Raw genomic sequence first — 24,023 nt, 5'->3', positions numbered from 1 at the left:
CTTATTCAGTGTGAACAATGTAGCTTTTAATATTGGTTACCAATACCTACTTTCTTAAGCTCTGTCCTCCATTAGTTTCGGTAACACTGCTCTCTTTTGGTTCAATGTTATCTGGCCGTTCTTTCTCAGTTTTCTTTACTGGGTCTTCATCTTGCTGGTAGCACCAAGTCCTAGCCTTAATAACTGAATGGACTTTGCCTCAGTCAAACAGACCTGTTAAAGACCTTAGCTTAAAAAGGCCAAAGTCTCCCACTGCATCCAGGATCGTCTCCAGTCATCCTTGCCACTGGCAAGATGTCTCTGGAGGAGAAAGTGAGGCTGATGACTTTGCATGGCCCTCCCTCACTTAAATCCAGTTCACTTGCATGTCATGGCACCACCTTTCTGATATCATGGTCCTCTTTGAGAAGAACAAACAACAACCCCTGTGAGCAGAAATAGGAGCTTCCCCACTGGGGACCCAACTGGAACTGACCAATTGGGCAACACAGCCCTTCCTTCCTCCTTCCCTCCCTCTCTCCCTCCTTCCCTCCTTTCCCCATCTTCCCTTTGTCCACATTGGGTATCATACCATTACCTGCAGGTGCTCTGCCCAAAGGAATGTAAATTTTCACTGAAACCCTTTTTTCTTAAGGACCAGCCTCAAACCCAAATCACTCTGGCTTTCATAGATTAGCCAACAATAGGTTGAAGGCTAAGCCCCTCTTGATCATTGTTTGGCCCCTTATTGGCTCAGAGACAATGTAAATAGCAATTATTTCTGGTTTTGGCCAGAAACCCTGAAGGTCTTCTCCTTCCAGATTGATTTTTTTTTCCCTAGGTAAAGAGATTATTCTCTGCCTCATTTCTTACCTAGCCTTAATCATTGAATGGGTGTTGTCTCAGTCAAACTGCAACCTGTTAAAGACCTTAGCTTAAAAAGGACAAAGTCTCCCACTGTATCCAGGGCCATCTCCAGTCATCCTGATCTATATCTTGCCCCTGGATGCAGATGTCTCTGGAGGAGAAAGTGAAGCTGGTGACTTTGCACAGCCCTCCCTCATTTAAATTCAGTTTACTTGCTTGTCATGGTATCACCTCCTGATCATGGTCCTCTTCTCGAAAGAAGGACAAACAACAACAAAGGTAGCACAAAGTTCTGTCCCAAGCTGTATACTTTCTCCCTTGATGATCTCATCAGCTTTTCCTGGTTCATTTATCTCTAAAAAATGACTCTAAATTTGTATAGCCAGCTCTAATATTTTTCTGAACTTCTGTCTTGCTGCCCACGAGGTATCTCCACCTGGAACGTCCCATGTTCAAAATGTAACCCATTTTTTTCCTTTTTTTCCAAACTTTTGAAATTCTACCATCTCTCTACTCACTCAAATCAACTACTGCCTTTGTAGCCATTCAGTTGCCAAATCTTATTAATTTTACCTCCATAGCAGCTCTGACCTCTGTCCCCTTCTCTTCACTTATGTAGACAACCCTAGTTGATGCCCTCATTAGCTTTTGCCAAAACAATCACAACCTCCTAATTGCTCTTCCTGCTTCCAGTCTTTCTCATCTTAAATCTGTTGTCCACACTGTTGCCAAGGTGCTATTCCTAAAAGATAGATTTGACATTCCTCTAGTCAGGTTGCCAGTGATTAGGGGTTCTTAATCTTTTTTGTAAATGAACCCCTTTTGTAGTCTGATGAAAGTTGTGGACCCCTTCTTAGAATCATATTTTTAGAAAATTGATTCAAATGCTAAATTTCAGTTAGCGATTAGTGAAAATGAAGGTGAAATTTTTTTTTTCCCCTTTCAAGCTCATAGACCTTGTGTTCAGGAAACTTTGCCATAGTGGGTATTGAGCTGGTCTCAAGATTCAAGTCCCACCTCTGACTGGCTGTGCAGCTCTAGACAAGAGCTCTAGCCTAGGGCCAACATGGATTGGTAGAGAGAGTTTCCTTGCCCAAGAGCTCCCTATACTAGTGAAATCATAGGTCATAGAACTAGAGATTTAGAGCTGGAAGGGACCTGGAGAGGCCACTGAATTCAGGTGTCCTATTTTAGAGATAATAGAACTGAGGCACAGAGAAGTTAAGTGACTTGCCCATGGTCACGCAACTTTCTGAGCTGGAATTCGATCCTGAATCCTCTCGACCACCAAGAACAATGTCCGGTCAGCTATTGGTTTCTGTCCTGTCCCTTGTCTTTATTCATCTCCTCAGAAATATTTAGTGGTCTCCAAATGCCTCTAGCATAGGGCATCAGCCTCTCCACTTGGCATTTAAATCACTCCACAGTATTACTGCTCCCTTTTCAGTCTTACTTCTTTTACTTCCTTTCACACATTCTAGTCCAATTGGCCTGCTTACTGTTCCCCATGTACAGTTTCATCTTTGCATCAGCTCTTTTCCCCCATGTCTGGGATATACTTCCTCTTCACTTCTACTTCTTAGAATTCCTAGCTTGTTGCTAGTTCTGATGAGGAGGGAGCCTTGCCTGACTCCCCTTCCCCAGTTGTTAGTACTCCTTCTCCCTTGAAATAACTTTGTAGGACTTTGTATGTATCCTGTGTTCATTCCTCTTCCGCCTGCCCACCTCTAAATTTAGTGGGACCTCCTTGAGGGAAAGGATGTTTTATTTTTGTCTTCCTTTTTAGTATCCACTGTGTGGGTACTAAACTAAATAAATACCTACTGAATTCAACGTTCTTTGTCTCAGTAGAACATGAGTTCATTGACGGAAGAGTCTGTTTTTTTTTTCTTTGTATCCCCAGTGCCAGCCCAATGGTTTGTATTTTATAATTAATAGAAAGAGATTAACAAATGTATATTGAATGGAACTGAATTCATGGAGGAAAAACTAGCTGGTGAAGTGAAAGTGATGGAAATCTGGTGAGAAAGTAGAGTTTGTAATTGTTGAAGAAGGGGATGCTCAAGGAAGGCTTTAGGCATTAGGAAAGTGTATTGGAAAATGTTTAGAGTAAGAATGCTAAGGTCATTGACTCTAAAAGGGGATGATGGCTCCAGATAATAAGCATGTGGTAGGCATAATTTTCACAATATAATTTCCTATAATAATAGTGAAGAAGAAGAAGAAGGGGAGGCATATAAAGCGACTGATATAACTGCCTAGGAAACTGACCTCATTTTTTAAAAGAACATGTAAAGAAGATAAAAAAAGATGGGCACATTCCTAAGGTTAGCTATAAAAAAGAGTAGCGTGGAACTGTAAAGATAGTGTTAGAAAGACTAAACAAGCAGAATGACTTAAGGTTTGTGAAAAAATTCTAAAAGCTATAAATAAGACCTTTTCTTAAGCTTTGTTCATAGCAAGAAGGGAGAGAGGATAGCACCGCTGCTTGGGGCATATGATATAATATTAACATTAGAAGAGACTTAAAACTACAAGTATAAATGATAGGAAGTAGAACAGTATCATTCCTTATTTTGTTTCCATCTTGTCACCAGAGATTGAGCTTAACACTAGAGAAGGCAGAACAAATGTGCTAAAGTCTGAATTGAAGCCCTTGATAAATGAGGCTAAAGTTAACAATACATCTTTAAAAGAGAATTTTCTAAATCCAGACAAATCATACTCCAGAAATGTTGAATGTGATTATGCATCCCCTATAGCTAATCTTTGAATATTTAGAGCTAGAGAAAAGGTGCCAAAAGATTGGAAAGATGCATATGCTCTAATTTTATATACATCCTGGAACCATGGATTGGCGAGATTGACTTTTTGGTTCCCGACAAAATTTGAAATTGAAAATTAACATTGTTTTTTTTTTTAAACTTAGAAAAGTTAACAGTGATCACTATATAATAATATATAATAGTTATTATAATGGTAGTGGTGGTGATAGTGGTAGTAGTAATAACTGATGTTTATATAGCACTTTAAGTTTTGAAAAAAGCTTTACATGTGTTATTTTATTTTGATTCTTACAATATCCCTGTGTGGTGGATGTTAATTATTTTCATTATACAGATGAGGAAACTGAGACTGAGGAAGGTCATTCAGTTTGCCCTGGGTTACTCAGTTATGTGAGTGTCTAACACTGGATTGAAACTCAGGTCTTCCTTGACTCCCAAGTCCAGCAGTCTATCCATCGTGCCCCCTAATAGCCTTACATTAAAATCAGTATGAATTTACTGAGAAACTCTCATACCAAGCTAGCCAGATTTTCTTTATTTCTTTTTTAAGGTGGAGACTGCTAGATCCTAGAAATCCATAGCACTTTAAAGTTTGCAAAGTGCTTTACATAGGTTATCTTATTTAAGCACAAGAATGCTATCAGAGTATATTGGGTTACGATTTAGACAAAGACTTAGAAGACATTATTTATCATGTTTTTAGAAAACAGGAAAGTGGGTCAAGATTACATCACTTTGGATGACAGAGTCAAGATTTAGGAAGCTATCTAGGTTGGAATGATTAATAAGATTAAATAATGGGGACAAATTTAAAGTCCTGGACTTAGGTTTAGAAATTCGACTACACAAACACAGGATGAGGGAAATTGGCTTTAATAGCAATAGAAAAAATAGAAAAAAGGGCCAGAGTCAGATTATTCTCAATATGACTTAAGCGTACAAGTTAGCACACTGTATAGTGTATTTGTGAAGAAGAGGTAATCAGTATGTTTAAGTTTTCAACGTACACATATGGAATAGTTGAAAGAAATGGGAATATTGAAGCTGGAAAAGAGAAGACTTAGACATGGAGGAAGACATGATGGGATAGCAGTGTTCAAATATTAGACAAGTGATTATATGGAAAGAGGATTAGACTTGTTCTTTGTCATACCAGTGGAACTAGAGCAGGGTTTCTTAACCTGGGAACTGTGCACTTGATTTTTAACATTTTTGATAGCTGTATTTCAATATAATTGGTTTCCTTTGTAATCTTTAGTATTTTATTTTATGCACTTAAAAAAAAACATCATTCAGGGGTAGCTAGGTGGTGCAGTGAGTAGAACACCAGCACTGGAGCAAGGAGGACCTCAGTTCAAATCCAGCCTCAGACACTTGACACACTTACTAGCTGTGTGACCTTGGGCAAGTCACTTAACCCCAATTGCTCTGCCTTCCCCTCTGCAAAAAAAACAAAAAAAAAAACCCCAAACATCATTCTGAGAAGAGGTCACAGTGCCAGAGGTGTCTATGACACAAAAGAGAGGAAGAACTATGAACTCTAGAGCAAAGGGATAGACGTTACAGGGAAATAGATGCAGCTCTGTGTAAAGAAGATCTTGAATGGGATGTCTTGTGGAAAAAGCAAGATTCTCGTAATGGAGAATGTTTAAGCTGAAGTTGGATGCTTCCTAGAAGGAGATTCCTGCATTGGATGAAAGGTTCAAGTAGATTACCTCCCAGGTCCCTTCCAAATCCTAGTGGTTTTATGAATACAGAAAAGCTCCAGGAGCAGGCATCGGTCTCTCTTCCCATTCTTTATCTGGGCTATCTAATTCCCTTCCCTCATTTGAAGAGAAGAAACTTAGTTTTTCTAGGTTTGTTAGGAGGTGACATAGTTTAAAGGATAGCGCTCTTTGTGATCATACTATTTTTCCTCATCTGCAAAATGGGAATATACCTGTCTTATGTCAACTGTATCTTCTTCTGTCACAGGGCTTTTGAAAATTTGGAAGTCTTAAGTTAAAATCTGAAGATAAATATATTATTATAAATAAAATGAATTTGAGAAAAGGAGTCATGTTAAAAGGTGATTTTAAGTTCCTAGAGGAAAAAAAAAAACTTCTATCTTTCTCTTTTATCTCCCCATTCTCTCCCTAACCCTAACAGAATATAGCACAGTCCTGATATTATGGTAGGTGCTTAGTTAACACACTCTGATGTTAAATATTTGGGAGGTGGTCCGAGACCCATGATTTCGTTTCTATTGGGAACTCTTGATAAGGAAATTCCTCCCACTAATGTAGATTTGTAACTTGTCTGTAACTTCTTAGAGAGATGCTTGGGACAGTGAGAGGTTGAGTGACATTCCTAGAGTCACACTGCTAGTATTGTCAGAAGCAGGGACTTGAATCCAGGTCTTTCTGAGTCTACAACTAGCCTTAAATCCACTACACTAGGCTGCCTGTCTTGGTAAGTTAGGAGCAGATACTAGTCTCAGGTCAGAGATAGCATGCTATATTTACTCACTTCAACAGATATTCAGTACGTTGGATGTATACATAGTGCACCATGCTGTATGCTGAAGGAGATATAAAAATAGATGAATACATTTATGTAAATTTTGTTTATGTAAATATTATGGTAAATAAAATCCAAATAAAATTATTGAACATTTCTGTGGCTTATTTAGTGCCAAAATTGTTTTGTTTTTTAAATTAGAAAGGAGACCTATAAATTCCCATAGATCTTCCCCTGTTTATACCCTGTGTTCTGATCTTTTGAAACTGAAATCTAAGGATTTTGAACATCAGGCCATCTCTGATCATTGAAATGGCTTGTTGAGAGAGAAAGACAGCATCTAAGGTAACTGTCTTTAAATGGCCTTGTAGTCCTGTCCCTTACCCAGCAGGAAGCTGGATAGTAGAGAATGAGCACAAGACTTGAGAGCATGGAGCAAATGAAATTGCATTTGACTGTTTCTGCATAAGAGGATTTTAATTCAGGCTTTAAAATGCCTGAGAAAAGCAGGTATTATTCCCAACTCTTTAATGGGTAACCAGAGTGTTGGAGAGGAACTGGCAAGTCCTATTATAAAGGCTTTGACATTTGGGCATGTGGCTGAGAGGTTAATTTTAAAGAGTAAATTACTTTTAAATTTATGCATGTTTTTTAAAAGTATCTTTCAAAAAAATCCTAAACATTTTTAATGTCTCATAAACTGAAATTAGTAAATGTGGAAAAAAAATGAGTTTAATATTATCAAAGATACAGTGCAACAAAATGTATAAGTTAAAACTCCTTTTTTATATTATTAGAGTGTTATTTGGATGTTCCAGATACTCTAATGTTCAGAAAAATCAACTGGGGAGTTAGTCTCTGATGAGGCAAAACCCGGTTATAAATATGCATGTGGGCCTATTAATATTTCAACAATTAGGTTTTAATATTAATCATGCCTATACTTTGAAAATAATCAATAGTATTCATCTTTTCTTCCCTTTTCTTGACTATCTTGATTTTATTCTTGCTTCAGCTTACTTGCATTTCTTTCCCCACAGTTGTTTGTTGCTGGTTTGATTGTGCTGCTGTTAGATGAGCTGCTACAGAAGGGTTACGGCTTGGGGTCTGGTATTTCCCTCTTTATTGCCACCAACATCTGTGAAACCATTGTCTGGAAGGCCTTTAGCCCCACTACCATTAACACTGGCAGAGGTACATTGCGCAGGGACTGCAACTGCACGAGTTTTTCTGGATGTGTGCTGTAAATTACTCCATAACAATGTAGCAGTACATGCCTATGGACGTATTGGTTTGATGTCCTGATGAAAAATGATGCTAGACTATTCAAAAAATCAAGAAGCAGATACTTTTGGAGTGTAAAATATTAAATCAAGAAAAATTAGGTGAAAATTTTATCCTCTGCTCACTTAAAAATTCAGTGGTTTGCAAACAGATTTTGTTTTGTTTTGTTTTGGCATTTGTTTGGTAACCTTCCTTAAAACCCTTGCTATAGGAGTCTGGATTTCTGGTCTAGAATCTTTTATATATTAAGAAGTTGGCTAATTTTAGCATTCTTAGGGACATAAAAATGTGGTGGATTGAGTACCCTAAAATCATGACTATTGTGTTCATTGTGTAATCAAGGAGCACTAATACTTTTACTGGACTTACGACTGAATAGCAGCTGAAATTTCAGATATTTCTTTCTGTCTTCCCTCTTCTCCCCATCTCAACCCATTTCTCCTCAACCCCCTTCAAATGCCAGTCCAAGTCCTTACTAGCTCAGTACTTGAATTCTGACCCTAATCTTAAGCAAATGGAAATGCTTGTTTTTTTGATGTATTGGGGGAGTGAGGTGATAATTTATCAATGTACTACCAGTACATTTTATTTATTTTGCTTTGCTGCTTCCTTCTTTCTAAGATACCCTCTTATCTTTTCCCTTCTCTCAGCAAACATTTAGCAACTAAGAAATCATTTTGGTTTGTTCTACTTTTGAGCTAGTCTCAAAAATAGCCTTGGTAAAATTTCAGATTTGATACTCAAACAGATATATTTGCCACCTTTACTTAAATGTTTCCTTGAAGAGCTGGCTATTTTACAAGACCAACACTGAGAAATTTGTGTCATGTTTTATTTAAAAAAACTGGAAATTCAAACCTATCTGTTTTGACCTTTTGAGGCAATATTGGACAATGAGTCTATAGTTAATTTTCATTTTGATTCACCCAGGTACTGAGTTTGAGGGTGCTGTCATTGCTCTGTTTCACTTATTGGCTACCAGAACAGACAAAGTCCGTGCTTTAAGGGAGGCTTTCTATCGTCAAAATTTGCCCAATCTTATGAACCTCATCGCTACAGTTTTTGTGTTTGCTGTTGTTATATATTTTCAGGTAAGTATAATTTCTCTAAATGGGATATTGCCTCTTTTATTTGGATAAGGAGAGTAAGTGTGGCATAGTGAATAGAGAGCCAGACTGGAAGCCACGAAGACCTGGGTTCAGTTCCCATCTCTGTCATGTGGTGGCTATGTGACCCTGGATGAACACTTAACATCTCAGTGCTCTTGGCAACTCTCATTAGCCTCCAGTGCAGAGAAGGTGCCATTTTGCACTGATAAAAGGAATTTCTTCATCAAGAACTTCCCTATACCAATGAAATTAAAGGTCAGGTCCTGAAAGAGGAAGAAGTCAATCTTTAGTCTATAAAGTTTCTTATCTAGGATTATAAAATTTAGAATTTGGGGTTTTAACATACTCAGAAAAATGTCTGTAATCTTCTTAATGTTCCCAAATCGGGTAAGTTATATAAATGATTCCATTTTTTTTAGCCATATAATTTTGCATCTTAAAACATTTGTGACCATAAGTCAGATGAAAATATTTAGTTTAAATTGTTTGGGAAAGTGTTATAAAAATGTTCATAACAGCATTGTATTTTCAATAGCTGATATTCTGTGACGTATCTTACTGTCTTGTAGTTTTGTGAATTTTTTTCCTTGACATCTCATTTTGTATTTAACTTTTATGCTAATTTTTAATTTCATTTTAGGGATTTCGTGTTGACTTGCCCATCAAGTCTGCTCGATATCGTGGACAATACAGTAGCTATCCCATCAAGCTCTTCTATACCTCCAACATTCCCATCATTCTTCAGTCTGCCTTGGTTTCTAACTTATATGTTATATCCCAGATGTTGTCTGTTCGGTTTAGTGGCAACTTTTTAGTTAATTTATTAGGACAGTGGGCTGTAAGTATTCTCTTATTTATATTAAGTACTTTAAAATTTAATCATTGAAGTAATAGATGCTGCTATGAATGTCATATCCATTAACTTCTATCAGACTTTTTTACTGAGAGAAAAATGTTATATGCTACTCTTAATGCAGATACAATTTTAGTCCTTAACAGAAAGAAGTATTTAGTGTATTTGGGCTAATAAAATAAGCAAAAATGAATACCTGTTTTGTTATCATACTTCAAAATCTTACCTTTTATAACAAGGATCCCATGAAAAATTACTTGTGTAGAAAGTGTAGGCAATAGTTTGAAATGATTATGGTTCCTTTTTTACAGTTTCATTTAACTTTTTCTGCTAGAATGGCAGTGAGGTAATTCGAATGGCTTCAAAGGAAGTATGATTAACTAGGCAGCCTTACTTCTGAAGCTACAGCAGACAGTAGTGACAACATTTTTCTAGAAATAGAATCCAGTAATTTTAATATGCTGGCTCCCTTATTAATAAGCTGAGAGGCCTCCTCGTCACTGCATTTCCCAGAGCACCAAAGGGTTGATGTGTTTTTGCAGATTATAAGTTAAAGATTTGTCCTTTTTGTTTCTGACTGTTTTGTTTTAGGTACTTATTTTAAACTTATACACTGAAAGATTTAAATGCCTTTGTGTGTAGGGGTGGTGGGTAGTATTTCCTTAATGTAAAACATTAAGTGTCCTAAATGCTGTAGCAGAATATGAAATTCCACCATTTCTCCAGCTACAAAGTAATATGAGTCTCATTATAACTATTATCTTTGAAATATGGCACAATTCCATTGGTCTTGTTGATTGTACACATTCGGTTTAATTTATGTAATCTCCTTAGTATTAACTTCAGTGATTCATTCCTGTATATTTTTACTGATGGTTACTTCTTTAACTAAAACCTGTGAAATTTAGTGTTTAAAGTAAAACACAGCCTCTCTTAAATGTATGTATATATGTATGTATATAAGAATTTATGTATTACTTAGTGTGTCCTAAGTAAGACAGCTCTCTTGAGGAAAGCAGATTGGTTCCTTCAACACAGAGAATGTAATTCCTTCTATTAATTATATTATCGTGGGCTAATATATTTCCTAAGTAGTTAATACCTCATGGATTGTTCTTGTATAGATACTTGACTACACTTCTTTTCTAGTGATGGTATTAGGGGAGTAAAAGTTTCGTCTTAAAAATCCTCCTTATTTGCTAATTCTCAGTGTTACATAACATAATACTGTGTTAGAAGAGGAGGAGTGCCTTTTCTGAGTGGATATATTTGGGACTAGTGGTTTTAGGGAAGAGCAAAGAATTCTGGAATCAGATGACTTAATCATTGCATGCAGAAATTGAGTTGGACCCTGTAATAAATTGCCCTGCCACAATATGTAAACACCAGTGTTTTAATAATAGACTTTAGCCTTTTATGTTTTCCGCTAGTTTCATCATCATCACTCAGTTCTTTTCATGATAAACATGTGCTTGTCAAATATGAGATAGAATAAAAGAGAAAAATTTTTGGAAGTCACTAAATTTTCTGTCATCTGAAACTATGTAAAACAGATTGTTAACAATGATTGTTTTCCTGTAGTCAGGTACCTGCAAATATTGAGTTATCCCTTTGCATCTGAATGTTCCAGTTATATACCATTATATATAATTTATAATAGTTCGTTCAGTAAATATAGATGGGAGCATGCTATTTTTCAGAGAGAAACTGTAATAGTGTACATAATGATTTTCACAGTCCTTTTTTTATGAATGTATCATGTATATGAAAAGAGATTTTTAAAAATTTGACTTTATCTTATTTTCAATTCCAAATTCTCTGCTGTCCTCTCCTCCTCCATCCATTAGGAACAAAAGAAAAACAAAACCTATTAAAAATATGTGTAGTTATAAATAACAAATTCTCACATTAGCTATGTCCAAAAGCAAAAGGAAGAAAGAAGGAAAGAAAACATACTTTAGTCTGCACTCTTGAGTTCATTAACTCTCTATCTGGAGCTAGATAGCATGTTTCTTCTTGAGTCTTTTGGAATTGTCATAGGCCATTGTGTTGATCAGAGTTCCTAAATCTTTCTGAGTTGACTGATTTTACAGTATTGTTTTTGTATAAATTGTTCTCTTGCTTCTGCTTACTTCACTTTATTAGTTCATACAAGACTTCTCAGGTTTTCACGAAAAAAGATTTTAAGCCTTTGTAGTATCATCAAATAAAAATGCTTAAAGAATTGAACAAGAGCTTTGGAAAATTGAAGAAGTCTCGGGAGAGTCTCAATTTGACCATTTGCTTGCTTTTACTCCTCTTTTCTAGGATGTCAGCGGAGGAGGTCCTGCACGTTCCTACCCAGTTGGAGGCCTTTGTTATTATCTTTCTCCTCCAGAGTCTATGGGTGCCATATTTGAAGACCCTGTCCATGTGGTTGTTTACATCATCTTTATGCTGGGATCTTGTGCATTTTTCTCTAAGACGTGGATAGAGGTGTCTGGCTCTTCAGCCAAAGATGTGGGTATTTGGATGATTCCTTAAAGCTTTTTGAACTTCTAAAAGTGTCTGACATACTCTGACGTTTGTTTTAAATTAATCTCTGTCTCTACCCTATAGGAGTTTGATTAAATTATTTTTCCTGTGTTGGCAGGTAGCTAAGCAGCTTAAAGAACAGCAAATGGTGATGAGAGGTCACAGAGACACATCTATGGTTCATGAACTTAATAGGTAAGGTCAATTAAAGTCACTTAAGCATTCAGGATTCTTTTTGTGTTATTCCAAATCAGGCTGAAGTTCCTACATTCTGTTCTCTCTGTTGAAGTTCACATTCTAAGTATTTCTATTGTCCTTTTCCTTTATTTCCTACAAAACAACTGAAAAGGAACAAAAATACAAATGTGCTAGAGATCAAAATTAACATCTTAGGTGATTTCTCCCATTTGCAGATGTATTCTGCACAGTGCCTGTTTACCTCACAATACTACACACATAGCAGGTGCTCAACAAATATTTGGTGAATTAATTTAAATATCATGTCAGAGTACTAGCCTGTGAATCAAAAATACTGGGGTTTGGTCTCAATTTTGCCACTGACTAGCTTTGTAACCTTAGGCAAGTAACTTAATGTAGAATTCAGTTTCTTCATCCACAAAGTAAAAAAATTTAACCAGAAATTTGCAAAACTCTAAAAATATATTTGATCCAGTTTTCTTATCTGTAAAATGAGGATGGTAATTCTTGCACTAAAATGAGCATAATGCACACAAAGGACTCTGTAACCTAGCACAAAACATTATGTAACTATAACCTGATATTATTAATAGTAATGTGTGAGTGTGAAATTAATGAAACATTTTGAAATGTACCTTGCCAACCACAAGAGTGAGCGAGTGTAACTGTATACAAGGGAAACCAAATGATACATTGTTTTTCACTAGACTGTGCAGATCTTGGTTGTTAATTTTCATAACAGCCACATTCTCTCCTTTGACCCATCTATAAGTTTCTTAATATTTTGAGGTCAAAGTTTTTCTTTATTTTAATAAGAAAATTCTAACAGTCTCGGAAATATATGTGACTGCCACCTGAAAAAAAAAGTTGCTGCCTTTTTGTGAGTTTATTTTTATTTGTTTCTTTAGTGATAGTCTTGTGTTGGTAAAGCTACAACATATAAGAAATTCTAGCTAATGCATCTTTTTATTTTCTTTCTCGATGGTTGACAAAGGGCTTTTTCTCCCCCAGGTATATCCCCACAGCAGCTGCCTTCGGTGGTTTGTGCATTGGTGCCCTCTCAGTATTAGCCGACTTCCTGGGGGCAATTGGTTCAGGCACTGGAATTCTACTCGCAGTCACAATTATTTATCAGTATTTTGAAATATTTGTTAAGGAGCAGGCTGAAGTTGGAGGAGTTGGTGCTTTGTTTTTCTAAATGTTCAAATATTTCATTATTCATGTGAAAGGGAAAATATTTTGACACATCATTTTGGTCAGATAATGCTGTGGTTTCCTCCTCCCCCCTCTTGTTTTAAAGTGCTACATGCCCCATTTCTTTAATGGGTGATGAGCTATGCCTGTGAGCAGCATTAGTACCAGCTGCCTTAAAACTAAAGTTTACATTATTTGTTCAAAATATAGCTATCTTATCTAGTGTTCCCTATAATGCTGGAAACCAGTGTATCTACCTTGCTGTTTTGAACCTCTGTGGTGAAATGTATCAGTTTGATATTGGTAGACACTTTTGCATACAACACTCAAGAACAGTAAATATTTCCCCAACTTGTGTTTTCAAATAAATGCAGTTCAAATTGCCACTTTCCAGTACTTTTGAGCTTATTTAATGAGTTCCTGAATACATTTATATCTAATCTATATATTTAGATGAATTACTTTTTATACTTTTTTAACTCACAGTATCCACCTCACTTCCCTTCTTCTCTTCATCTTCTTTCCTGTCCACATATACCCCCTTTTAATTGGCATGGTTTATTTTATTTTGTGTTTTGGTTCCTCTCAAGACAGCCATTTCTCAGCTCTGAAAGTGGAAAAAATATAAACCACAAACATATTCCTGTCATTTTAAGCAACTGAGCCAAGTGTTTCCTCTTAGCGTAGCCCTCCTCAGTTTTTGATTCTTCCTCTTTTCAGTGACAGCCTGTCCTGTCTTACTGTGTTGGCCATGCCTTATTTCATTAAGTCACTTGAGAAAACTCTCAAGATGCTGTGCCCTAATTTTTCTTGTTTGTTTTAAGCTCCCAAAGGAAAGATAACAGTGTTTGAAGTTCAGGGGGTGGAGGGAGGAGAGAGGTGAAAAATGAGTAATTCATGCTAAGAATTTATGTATGTTGTTGCACTTTATAGCAGCAACATAAATGTAAACATTAGACAATAAACTTTTATTTAATAAACCTGACTTATTTTTTTTTAAAGAAAGTAAATATAAAGTACTCTTATGGTAAATTTTCTGAAATAACATATAGGGTCTAGTGTTAAGTTTATGCTGAAAGGCTAAAGTAAGCAAGAAACAAGTTATCATACTTAGCATTTTAATTTTGAAACACTGAAAAGGAAGGCAATTAAAGGAAGTTCAAGTTTACGTGAAGGAAATATGGAAAGTGAAGAAAAACAGTGTCACACAAATAGTAGCTGCTGTTTTTGGTTAATGAGCAGTGCCACGCCCATAGTAAGTGCTTTATTAAATATTTGTTGATCTTGATTTGAAACAAAGTTCTAAGGTTTAAAATTAAACTCTTTGTCCAAAATCATGGTTTTTTTTTTTTCAGAGCCCCATTTCATTTCATCCTTACAAAGTATGCAGGATAGGAAATATATTACTATTTATGCTGGTCTTATATTTTAGTATGCAATAACAGAGAGGCTTCTTTATTATAATAAAGGTACTATTTTATTTAAGAACAAAAACCAGTTTATTCCAGTGACATTTCTTCTAATACATTTTATAACCCAAACTAGAAGTAATATGGGTATGTAGGAATGTTTCCCAGCAGTTTTAAATGAGTACCATAGTGGTACCAAATATATCTGTCTGGGCTTCTTGAACAGGGGAAAGGGAAAGGACTTGAGGGCTAGGTGGAAGCTGGGTTGGAGAGAAAGAGCCCAGCTTGAGCTCAGGCAGAGAGGACACTGTGGGAGTACTGAAGCAGGCCTGGTGTCAACTGGACAGGGAGAAGTACAGAAGTAATCATGTCATCCTGACATATAATCAGAAGGGATCCTGTCTTTCTTGGACCTGCATTCAGGATGTGACAACCTCCTCTGACCTGTCATACCTGAGAACTGCTACTAACTGTTGGTGATTTGTAAAACAAATTTGTATCTGCCATTGTCAGAAGAAACTTGGAAAGAATTTCTGTTGGTTATCCTATGCAGGGAAATGAATGACTTTGGGGCACAGGTGGTGTTTCAATCTTTTGCAGCAATTGAAAGTATGATTCTTAGAAAAGAGAACAGGAAGTGGGAACTGAATGTTTGCCTATAAGAAGATTCTGCTGAAGAACAGGTTTAAGCTCTTTGGACCGTAGCATAAAATACAGTGATTTTTGATCAGAGATACAAAGTGTGTTGAAAGATTATATCAGTCTAGAAACTGGCTGATCTGAATAAGTGGGCACTTGACACACATATACATATGCACACACACATGCTTGCTCTCTCTGTTTCTGTCTCTCTCTGCCTCCTTCCTCCCCCACCCCCTTTCCTTTCTGTCTGTAAAGACTCCAAACCCCAAAGGCCAGGGTATGGTAGGGGAAGCCCTTAGTATTAGCCCAGAGACAGTGTGGAAGAGGGGCAATGATGCTGTTCTCATGAATCAGATGTCTCGCCATGTCGTTCTCTTTCTTAAGAAGCCCCATTGTCGATCACCACTAAGATCAAATGCAAATTCCTTTGCTTGGCTTATAAAACCCTTCAAATCTGTTTCCAGCCCACATTCTCCAGACTTAGTAGACATTACTTCCCTACATTTACAGTTCAGCCAAACTGACCTACTTGCTGTTCCTTTTATATGACACTCTGTCTCCTGTCTCTGTGCCTTTGCATAGACTGTTCCCCTAATTACTCCCTCTTCACCTGTGTCCCTTAATCCCTAGTGTCTTTCTAAACTTAAGCACTACCACCTACATGGGACTTTTCCAGATCATTGCTCTCCTCCCCCTTACAGCCTTTCCCCCATGTTATTTTGTATCTACTTTGTATATATTATCTGTTAACTTATATGTGTATGAGTTGTTCCCCCAACAGAATGTAAGCTCCTTGAGGGCAAGGACTGTTTCATTTTTGGCCTTGTCTTATCCCGCAATGCCTGGCACATAATATATTTAATAAATGTTTGTTGATTTTTTTATATACCAATATATGTATAATATGGGTAATAATGAATTTATCACAGTTTAAAAGATCCTAATTCGTGGAGATAAGTAGGATTTCATGAGTATCACTGAAAAAGTGGCCTGTGCCTTATTACTGAAAGAGGACAATTGTTTGGGGGTAAGGGGTGAGGATATGTTTGTACCCCATAATATTATTGTACATGAAGATATAGCATCATGAAAAAGCTATTTACCTGTGTGGAAATCTACCAATCTAAGAAGAGGCACATGGTAGAGGCCATCAAAAGCCCCAAGAAAGGAAAGGAAAAGACAGCATAATAGCAGGAATGTACTAGTCTGTCAGACCAGCTAGAAAGATTCCTGATCTTCATTCCTGTCTGGATGGGTTTCAGTGAAGAGGCAAGCACTGCTGAAAGCTCTTGATGGGGAGAGAAATCCAAAGCTTTGTTCCCTCCACAGGGCCTACTAGAATGTGGCCTGGCCTATGCCCCATCTCTCCTGTACTCTCCTGTTGCTAGGTGAAGGAGATTGAAGATGGCTGTTACCTTATGATCTTCACAAATTCAGGAGAGTAAGCCACTAGGAGGCCGGGAGCTGGAGTCCATGCTGGGATTTTCTGGAAATATGCTTGGGCAGGGTGCAGTGCCGAGTGACCTGCCTGACAGCCCAGCAGCATCAACAAGACTTTATGAAGCTCCTGTTATATCCCAGGCAGTGTGTTAAGTGCTGAGGATACAAAGAAAAAGAAAAAAAACCTTCAAAAAAACCAGTCCTACCTCAAAGAATCTAACGGGAGGGAAAGCATGCAAACAATTATGTACAAACAGGATATATTGGCAGTAATCTCAGAGGCAGTAACTGAGTTGCAGACTCATCTAGTGGCTATACTTGTTTCTGGAAGTGAATTTAGTGGGTTTGATGCTAGGTAGAAACTTGTTAAAAGTTTGAATCCATGCTTCTCAGGGACTGTGGTGGCAGATGGGAGGGTGCGCCACCAGGCGTTAAGGGAATTATACAGTCTTTTCTTGCTGTGTTCCTTTGTAAAAGCTTATTGATGGTAATTGGTTAAATGGAACTGCTAATCAATGGCTGCAAACATTAGGAAGAGCATACCAGAATCAGGGCTTGAGCTGATATCATTAGAGAATGACTTCCCCACCCCTTCAGGGTTACCCCTAGGACCTTGAAGAGGAAATGTACTCAGGCTTGTCTGGAAGAATGAGTCTACAGTCTCATTACAAGTATAAAATGCAGACTCTATAGGAGTATCATTAGGGAAAGAATTGTGGGTAAGTAAGACGTGCTGACCTTTAAAAAGGAGAAGAGGAGGAGGAAACTGGGAAGGGGGGCTGTTTAGATGAGAATAAAAGGAAGGAAAACAGGAACAGTCAGGTTGTTTTAAGAAAATATCAAGGAAAGCAACTTGGTTGGATGGCTTCTCATCTCTTTCCTTCAAACAAGAAATATTTTTGACCCCCTATTCTATGCAGACCTATCTGATTTAGGATTAGAAAGTACCTTTTAAATGATCACTTCTTAATCGCCAAAGTGCATGCCTCTCAAACAGTTCTGGGGGGCTTTCTCAAAAACCATGAAGGGCTCTGTGGGTCTGAGACACCATAGGCCACTTAACATTCCCTCCCCAAGATGCTTTGGGTTCTGCCATGCGAATGAAGGGTGAGGGCAAGGGAGGAACAAAAAAGACCTGTTTCTTTCAGTGGCCCCACCATTTACTGTGTTTAAAACTTTGGAGTCATTTTTGACCTTTCCCTCACATCTCTCACATTGAAGCTGTCACCAATAGTTCACCCAGCTGAAGTATTGCTACAGCCTCCTTAGGAGTCTCTTCTAGCATCCTAAAGGAATCTCTTCTGCCTGTCACTGTCTCATCCATCTACTCAGGGTGTGCTAGAATTAGTTCCTATTAATTCATAGCAGCTCATGAGAGCCAATTGTTAAATCTTCAGCATGAGGATTTACATCTCAGAAATCAGCAAAAAAAATATAGATTGGGTTGATTTATTGAAGAAAATGTTAGTAATGCAGATTAAATTTAACAGTGTGTTGTGTGGGGCAGCTAGGTGGCACAGTGGATAGAGTACTGACCCTAGAGTCGGGAGTACCTTTCAAATCGAGCCTCAGACACTTACTAGCTAGGTGACCCTGGGCAAGTCACTTGATCCCAATTTGCCTCCAAAAAAAGAAAAGAAAAGTGTGTTGTATGTACATTTTTTCCCCAGGGATCCAAATATTTACCAGCAAATCATTGCATCTACTCTTTACTGTTCTATCTACATCCTAGTGAAGCACCCCCTGACAACTACTGCTAAAATTTCCTAAGGGATCTCTGTATTTCTAAACTACCTCCTCCAATCTTCTGCTTATACGACTACTACTAGATTTATTGTTAGTATGCATATAGAGTTAGTGAAATGTGCACTAGATTGATTCAATGCATATAAATTTATTTCAGTTAATGCATACAAATGTAATGATCCCCCAATTCTTCTCTGAAACAAAAGTCCATCTCTTCCCCCCTTCCCCCACATCATTTCTGGGATGCTGTTTAGCTGCTAGTTATGGAACATAATAGTCTCTGAAGAACTGAAGTTACAAGGATGATGGAGATTGTGAAGTCTGCTTTCTTGGAAGGCATGCAAAATAATGAAATCTGGAGAAAGGTTCCCAGGACATTGTGTGGGAGGACATGGACAAGAGCCCCATGATAACACAAGGGATAGGTGGATTGCCATTTGTACCACTAGGTGGGAAGGGAAGGGAATAAGTGTATAATGCCTACTATGCGCCAGGCACTTTATAAATGTTATCTTCTTTAATCTTCAACAGCCTCGTGAGATAGATGTTGTTATTATTCCCACTTTACAGAGAAGGAGACAGGCAAGCAGAGGTTAAGTGACTTGCCCAGTATCTTCCTGGCTAGGTGCAATGTTCTATCCATTGTGCTACCTAATTACTTAGCTCCCTGTGGGGGAGGGGAGGAGTATTCACATCTATGACACCGAAGAGCTGCTGCAGTATTGTAATGTTTGCCTCATGACAATTAGATGATGCTCTACCTTTCTCTATATTTATGACCAATTTGTGTAATGTGAAGATTATTTTTATCCTTAAAGATAAAAAAAAATCAGTCATGAAACTGTCTGGGTCAGGTGTTTGAGCTAGGTGATTCATTAAGAACATGCCTTATTTCTTCCTATGAAATTGTTCTAATTGAATACTCAATTTCCTATTGTGTCATTCTGGGTGCTTTATATTTTTGTAGACCTGGAAAAGACCTTAGCTTAAAGAGGTTAAGGTCTCCCACTGCATCCAGGGCCCAGTCATCCTGATCCGTATCTTGCCACTGGACCTAGATGACTCTGGAGGAGAGAGTGAGGCTGGTGACTTTGTTCAGCTCTGCCTTACTCAAATACAATTCCCTTGCAAGTCTTGGCATTGCCTTCGTGATGTCATCAGTCCTCTTTGAGAATGAAGGACAAACATCAACAACAAAAAATAAATGTCCGCTTCCTTCAAGTTTTGTAACAATCCAATATTGGATCATTTCATAGAATGGTTTAGAAAATTGGAAAGCCATCAAGCACTTGTTTTTCATTTTCTGCAGGCCCTATGATGAAGTTATAGATAATTCCTTGAGCTGTGTTTAACCCCCAAACACTGGTGATGATCTCTAGATTCTCACCTTATGTCCTGGGACAAACTGTGCAGTGGATTAAGTATGATTCCTGATTATATTATTAATCTCTCTTGTATTTGTTATTAGTGCTCCTTTTAAATTTATATTTTTAAATGTTTCATGTGGTTTTTGTTTTTTGTTAAGTTTCCTAATGGTTTGCCAATTTATCGATCTTTTTGAAAAATATATTTTGTATTAATCGATGCAATAATTTTTAATGATTTTACTATAATTTCTATCTGTAAAATTGCACTTTAAATACAAAGCATGTACATACAAATAATTATAAACATTATACTTTTACTTTGAAATAAACATTTCCCTCCTATCTCTTTAAGGCATCCTTAAATTCTGGTCTTTCTATTGCTGTTTTTTCTATTTCTATTCTTTTATTTTCTTATCTCCTCATTCCTCTTAACTGATTATCTCTTTTTAAAACATACTTTTGGCTCATTTCTTTGTTACTTTTTTTTAAGAGGAGGTTTAAATCTTTAATTTTCTCCTTTTCTCCCTTGTTATGGTTAGCACTTAACAGCATAAGTTTGCTTGGTATTATTTGGTGTTTAAAGCTCTTGACAACCTGGCCCCAGATACTTTTCAAGCCTTCTTACACATCACTTCCCACCACACTCTCAGGGGAAATCATTCTGGACTTCTTGCTGTCCCTCACACATAATACCCTATCTCTCATGTCTGTGTAGTATCTGTCCCTCATGCCTGGAATGCTTTCCTCCCTCATCTCATCTTCAAATCTCTATTTTCCTTCAAAACTCAGCCCAGATGCTACCTTCTAAATGAGGTCTTTGCTGGCCTTCTCAGATGTTAGTGCCTTTCTCTTCAAGATTACTCTGTATCTACTTTTTTGTGCTCTGTAATATACTTATATAATGCCTTCCTCTGCATCTATGCCCCAACTCACACTTGAAGTGTTTGACTCCAATGAAGTGACTACCCAGGTTCAAGGTGCTCTGTGAGTCCATACTCCCTTGGTGCATTTGCCTTTAAGAGTCAATCACTTGACCCAATTGGCTCACGGCAAAGGCATTTACTGAAATAACATGCCATGAACAAGAGTAACCAAACATTTCTTCCAAAAATCTTGGGTGTACTCTCCCACAATTAAACAGTGTTGGTGAGAAGAATAGGCACATGTATATTGGGAGAAAAAACATGGCCCCAGCAACAAATAACTTCAAGAACCCAATGTCCTTTCCATTTAAGTCAGTGTAATGTCTCAAAGAAACCATATGCATACAAAATACTCCTTACACAAATGAAGACTGGTCTAAATAATTGGAAATATATTCATTGCTAATGGATAGGCCAAGCCAATATAATAAAAATGTTGGTGACTAAATTAATTTGCTTATTCAGTGCTATACCTAACTACCAAAGTATTAACATTATAGAGCTAGAAAAAATAATAAAGTTCATCTGGAAGAACAAAAGGTCAAGCATCTTAAGTGAAATAATGAAAATTAAAAAGTGGGAAGGAAGGGGGCCTAGCAGTACTAGATCTCAAACTATACTACAAAGTAATAATCAAACAATTTGGTACTGATTAAGAAACAGGGAAGTTAATCAGTTGAACAGATTGGGTATGCAATATAGAGACTTAAATAAGCACAATAGCCTAGTGTTTGATAAATTCAAAGAACCAAGCTACTGAGGTAAGAACTTACTATTTAACAAAAACTATTGGGAAAACTAGAAAACAATCAGAGAAACTAGATGTAGATCGATATTTCACACAATACAACAAAATAAGGTTCAACTAGGTATATGATTTTGACATAAAGAATGGCATCAGGAGCTGATGACCAAACAAGGAATGGAAAGGCTCACAGCAGGTAAAATGGATAAAATAAAATTTAAAAAAAATTTTGCCCAAACAAAACCAATGGAGCTAAAATGAGAAGAGGGGCAAGTAAATAGTGGAAAAAATCTTTTTTTGGGGGGGGGAGGGGAAGTAATTGGGGTTAAGTGACTTGTACAGCGTCACACAGCTAGTAAGTATCTGAGGCCAAATTTGAGCTATGGTCCTCCCTACTTTAGAGCCAGTGCTCTAAGGCACCACCTAGCTGCCCCAGGAAAAAAATCTTTGTAGCAAGTTTCTTTGATAAAGGTTTCAATTCTAAGATTTATAGGAAATTGATTTCACTCCATAAGAATAAGGGCTAATAGTAGTCAGATATATGAATGGGCATTTTCAGAGGAAGAAATCCAAGTTATATGAAAAATTCTCAAAATTACTAATAAAGAAATAGAAATCAAAACACATCTGAGGTTCCACCTTGCATCTATCATATTGGCAAAGAGGACAAATGAGGAAAATGACATTGGAGAGGCCATGGGGTTGGAACTATGATATTGGTTGCTAACTTGTAAGTACCCTTTACCTCACAGATTTAACTACTAGGTCTATACCTAGTATAGAGATCAAAGAAAGAGGGGGAAAAACCCATATGTACAAAAATATTTATAGTAGTTTCTATTTTGTTTATGTCTATGTTTTGGGTTTGTTTTTTTGCAGTGGCAAAAAATTGGAAACTAAGAGACTGTTTACCAATTAGAGAACAGTTGAATGAGTTGAGATATATGAACGTAATGGAATGCTATTGTGTTATAAGAAATAATGAAAGGGATGGTTTCAGAGAAACCTGGGAAGACTTGTATAAACTAATTCAGAGTGAAGTGAGCAGAACCAGAAAAACAATTTATACAATAGCAACAAAAAATTGAAGGCAAACAACTCTGAAAGACTTTAAACACTACAATCAATTCAATTGCAATAACCAAACATGATTCCAGAGAGAACTGTGATGAAGTATGCTACCTACTTCATGAGAGAGATGTGATGGACATGCCGGAATCATGGGAACTTAGAGGGCGTATCTAGGAGAAGGGGAGTTAATGACAGCATTAATGGTGATAGAGAGGTCAAGAAATACGAAGATTGGGAAAAGGCCACTAGATCTGGCAATTTAAAGATCTTTGGTAAATTTGAAAAGATCAGTTGCAATTGAATGATGAAGTTGGAAACCAGACTGCCAAAAGTTTAAAAGGTAGAAGAGATGAGGGCACCTAGTATAAAGGGCTTTCTTGAGGAGGTTATCCACAAAGTGAAGGAAAGCTGTAGAACGCTAGGTAGGAGGATTGGTTGAATCAAGTGAGAATCTTTTAAGGATGGGGAGTTATGAACATGTTTATAGATATAGCAGAGGAAGACATTGAAGTTTAGTGAGAGAGCAGAAATGAGAAAGGAAACAATTTGCTAGAAAAGTTGGGCTGGAATAGGATCAAAGGTACATAGAGGGTTTTGCCTTAACAAAGAAAAGGACCACCTTTTCCTGTGAGAAGGAATAAAGGAGGAGATAAGTGAATGAGGACCGGGGGGTAAGAGGAAACCTTCAGTAAATGGCCTCAATCTTTTTTAGTGATATGTGAAAAAGTTTTGGGCTGACAGGATGCGGAAGGGAGGAGCTATGGCAGGTTTAAGATGGTAAAAAAGTGCATACATGCGCATGTGCACACAGTTTCCCAAAACTTAAATTTTAAGCTACTAAAGCTTCCTTCCCCTCTCAAACTTACCATTGCACCTCCATATACATGTTATATAGGGAGTATATGTATAAATTTAGTGTATATATGTATGTACAGATACATATAGTATGTCCTGTGCTATAGATGTATGTGTGCATGTGTGTATACACACATGTATGCACACATACATACATACATATATATTCTCATTCAATCCTCACACTTGTGAGAATAGGTACCACAAGCTGTATGATCCCCAATCTTACAGAAGAAGAAACTGAGCCTCAAAGAATTTAAATGATTTGTCCACGATCACACAACTAGGAAGTGTTGAAACTGGGATTGAATCCACGGCTCTCCTGACTCCAAGTCTAGCACTCTTTCTGCTATTCCATCCTGTTCCTTTGAATTTTCACTTTATCTCAGGTTTTTGTTTGTTTTTTTTTTTTTGCTATTTAAAAAAAAGGATTAGTATTTTCTTTTTCTTTCGTTCTTTTTTTCTTTTTTGGTCTGGACCTATAATATCATTGGGCATTGGGAATGCCATTTATACAAATTGTTAACTTGTCCATGATTTTT

At 37.1% G+C, this 24,023-nt stretch overlaps 1 protein-coding gene across 1 annotated transcript in view; it reads left to right on the top strand.

Annotated features, from left to right (window-relative positions):
• Positions 1-14,263, top strand: part of SEC61A2 (SEC61 translocon subunit alpha 2) — a 39,490-nt gene extending 25,227 nt beyond the window's left edge. The window contains exons 7-12 of the mRNA XM_036761328.1: positions 7,172-7,325; positions 8,346-8,506; positions 9,165-9,362; positions 11,685-11,876; positions 12,010-12,086; positions 13,101-14,263. Coding sequence (XP_036617223.1) covers positions 7,172-7,325; positions 8,346-8,506; positions 9,165-9,362; positions 11,685-11,876; positions 12,010-12,086; positions 13,101-13,287 — 969 coding nt within the window. The 3' untranslated portion in view covers positions 13,288-14,263. The remainder of the gene's footprint in view (positions 1-7,171; positions 7,326-8,345; positions 8,507-9,164; positions 9,363-11,684; positions 11,877-12,009; positions 12,087-13,100) is intronic.
• The last annotated feature ends 9,760 nt before the right edge of the window (positions 14,264-24,023 follow it).

This window comes from Trichosurus vulpecula, chromosome 5, assembly GCF_011100635.1.
Source record: "Trichosurus vulpecula isolate mTriVul1 chromosome 5, mTriVul1.pri, whole genome shotgun sequence".
Lineage (NCBI taxonomy): Eukaryota > Metazoa > Chordata > Mammalia > Diprotodontia > Phalangeridae > Trichosurus > Trichosurus vulpecula.
The sequence above is the reverse complement of the archived record's forward strand: the minus strand, read 5'-3'. Positions and strand labels throughout refer to the sequence as shown.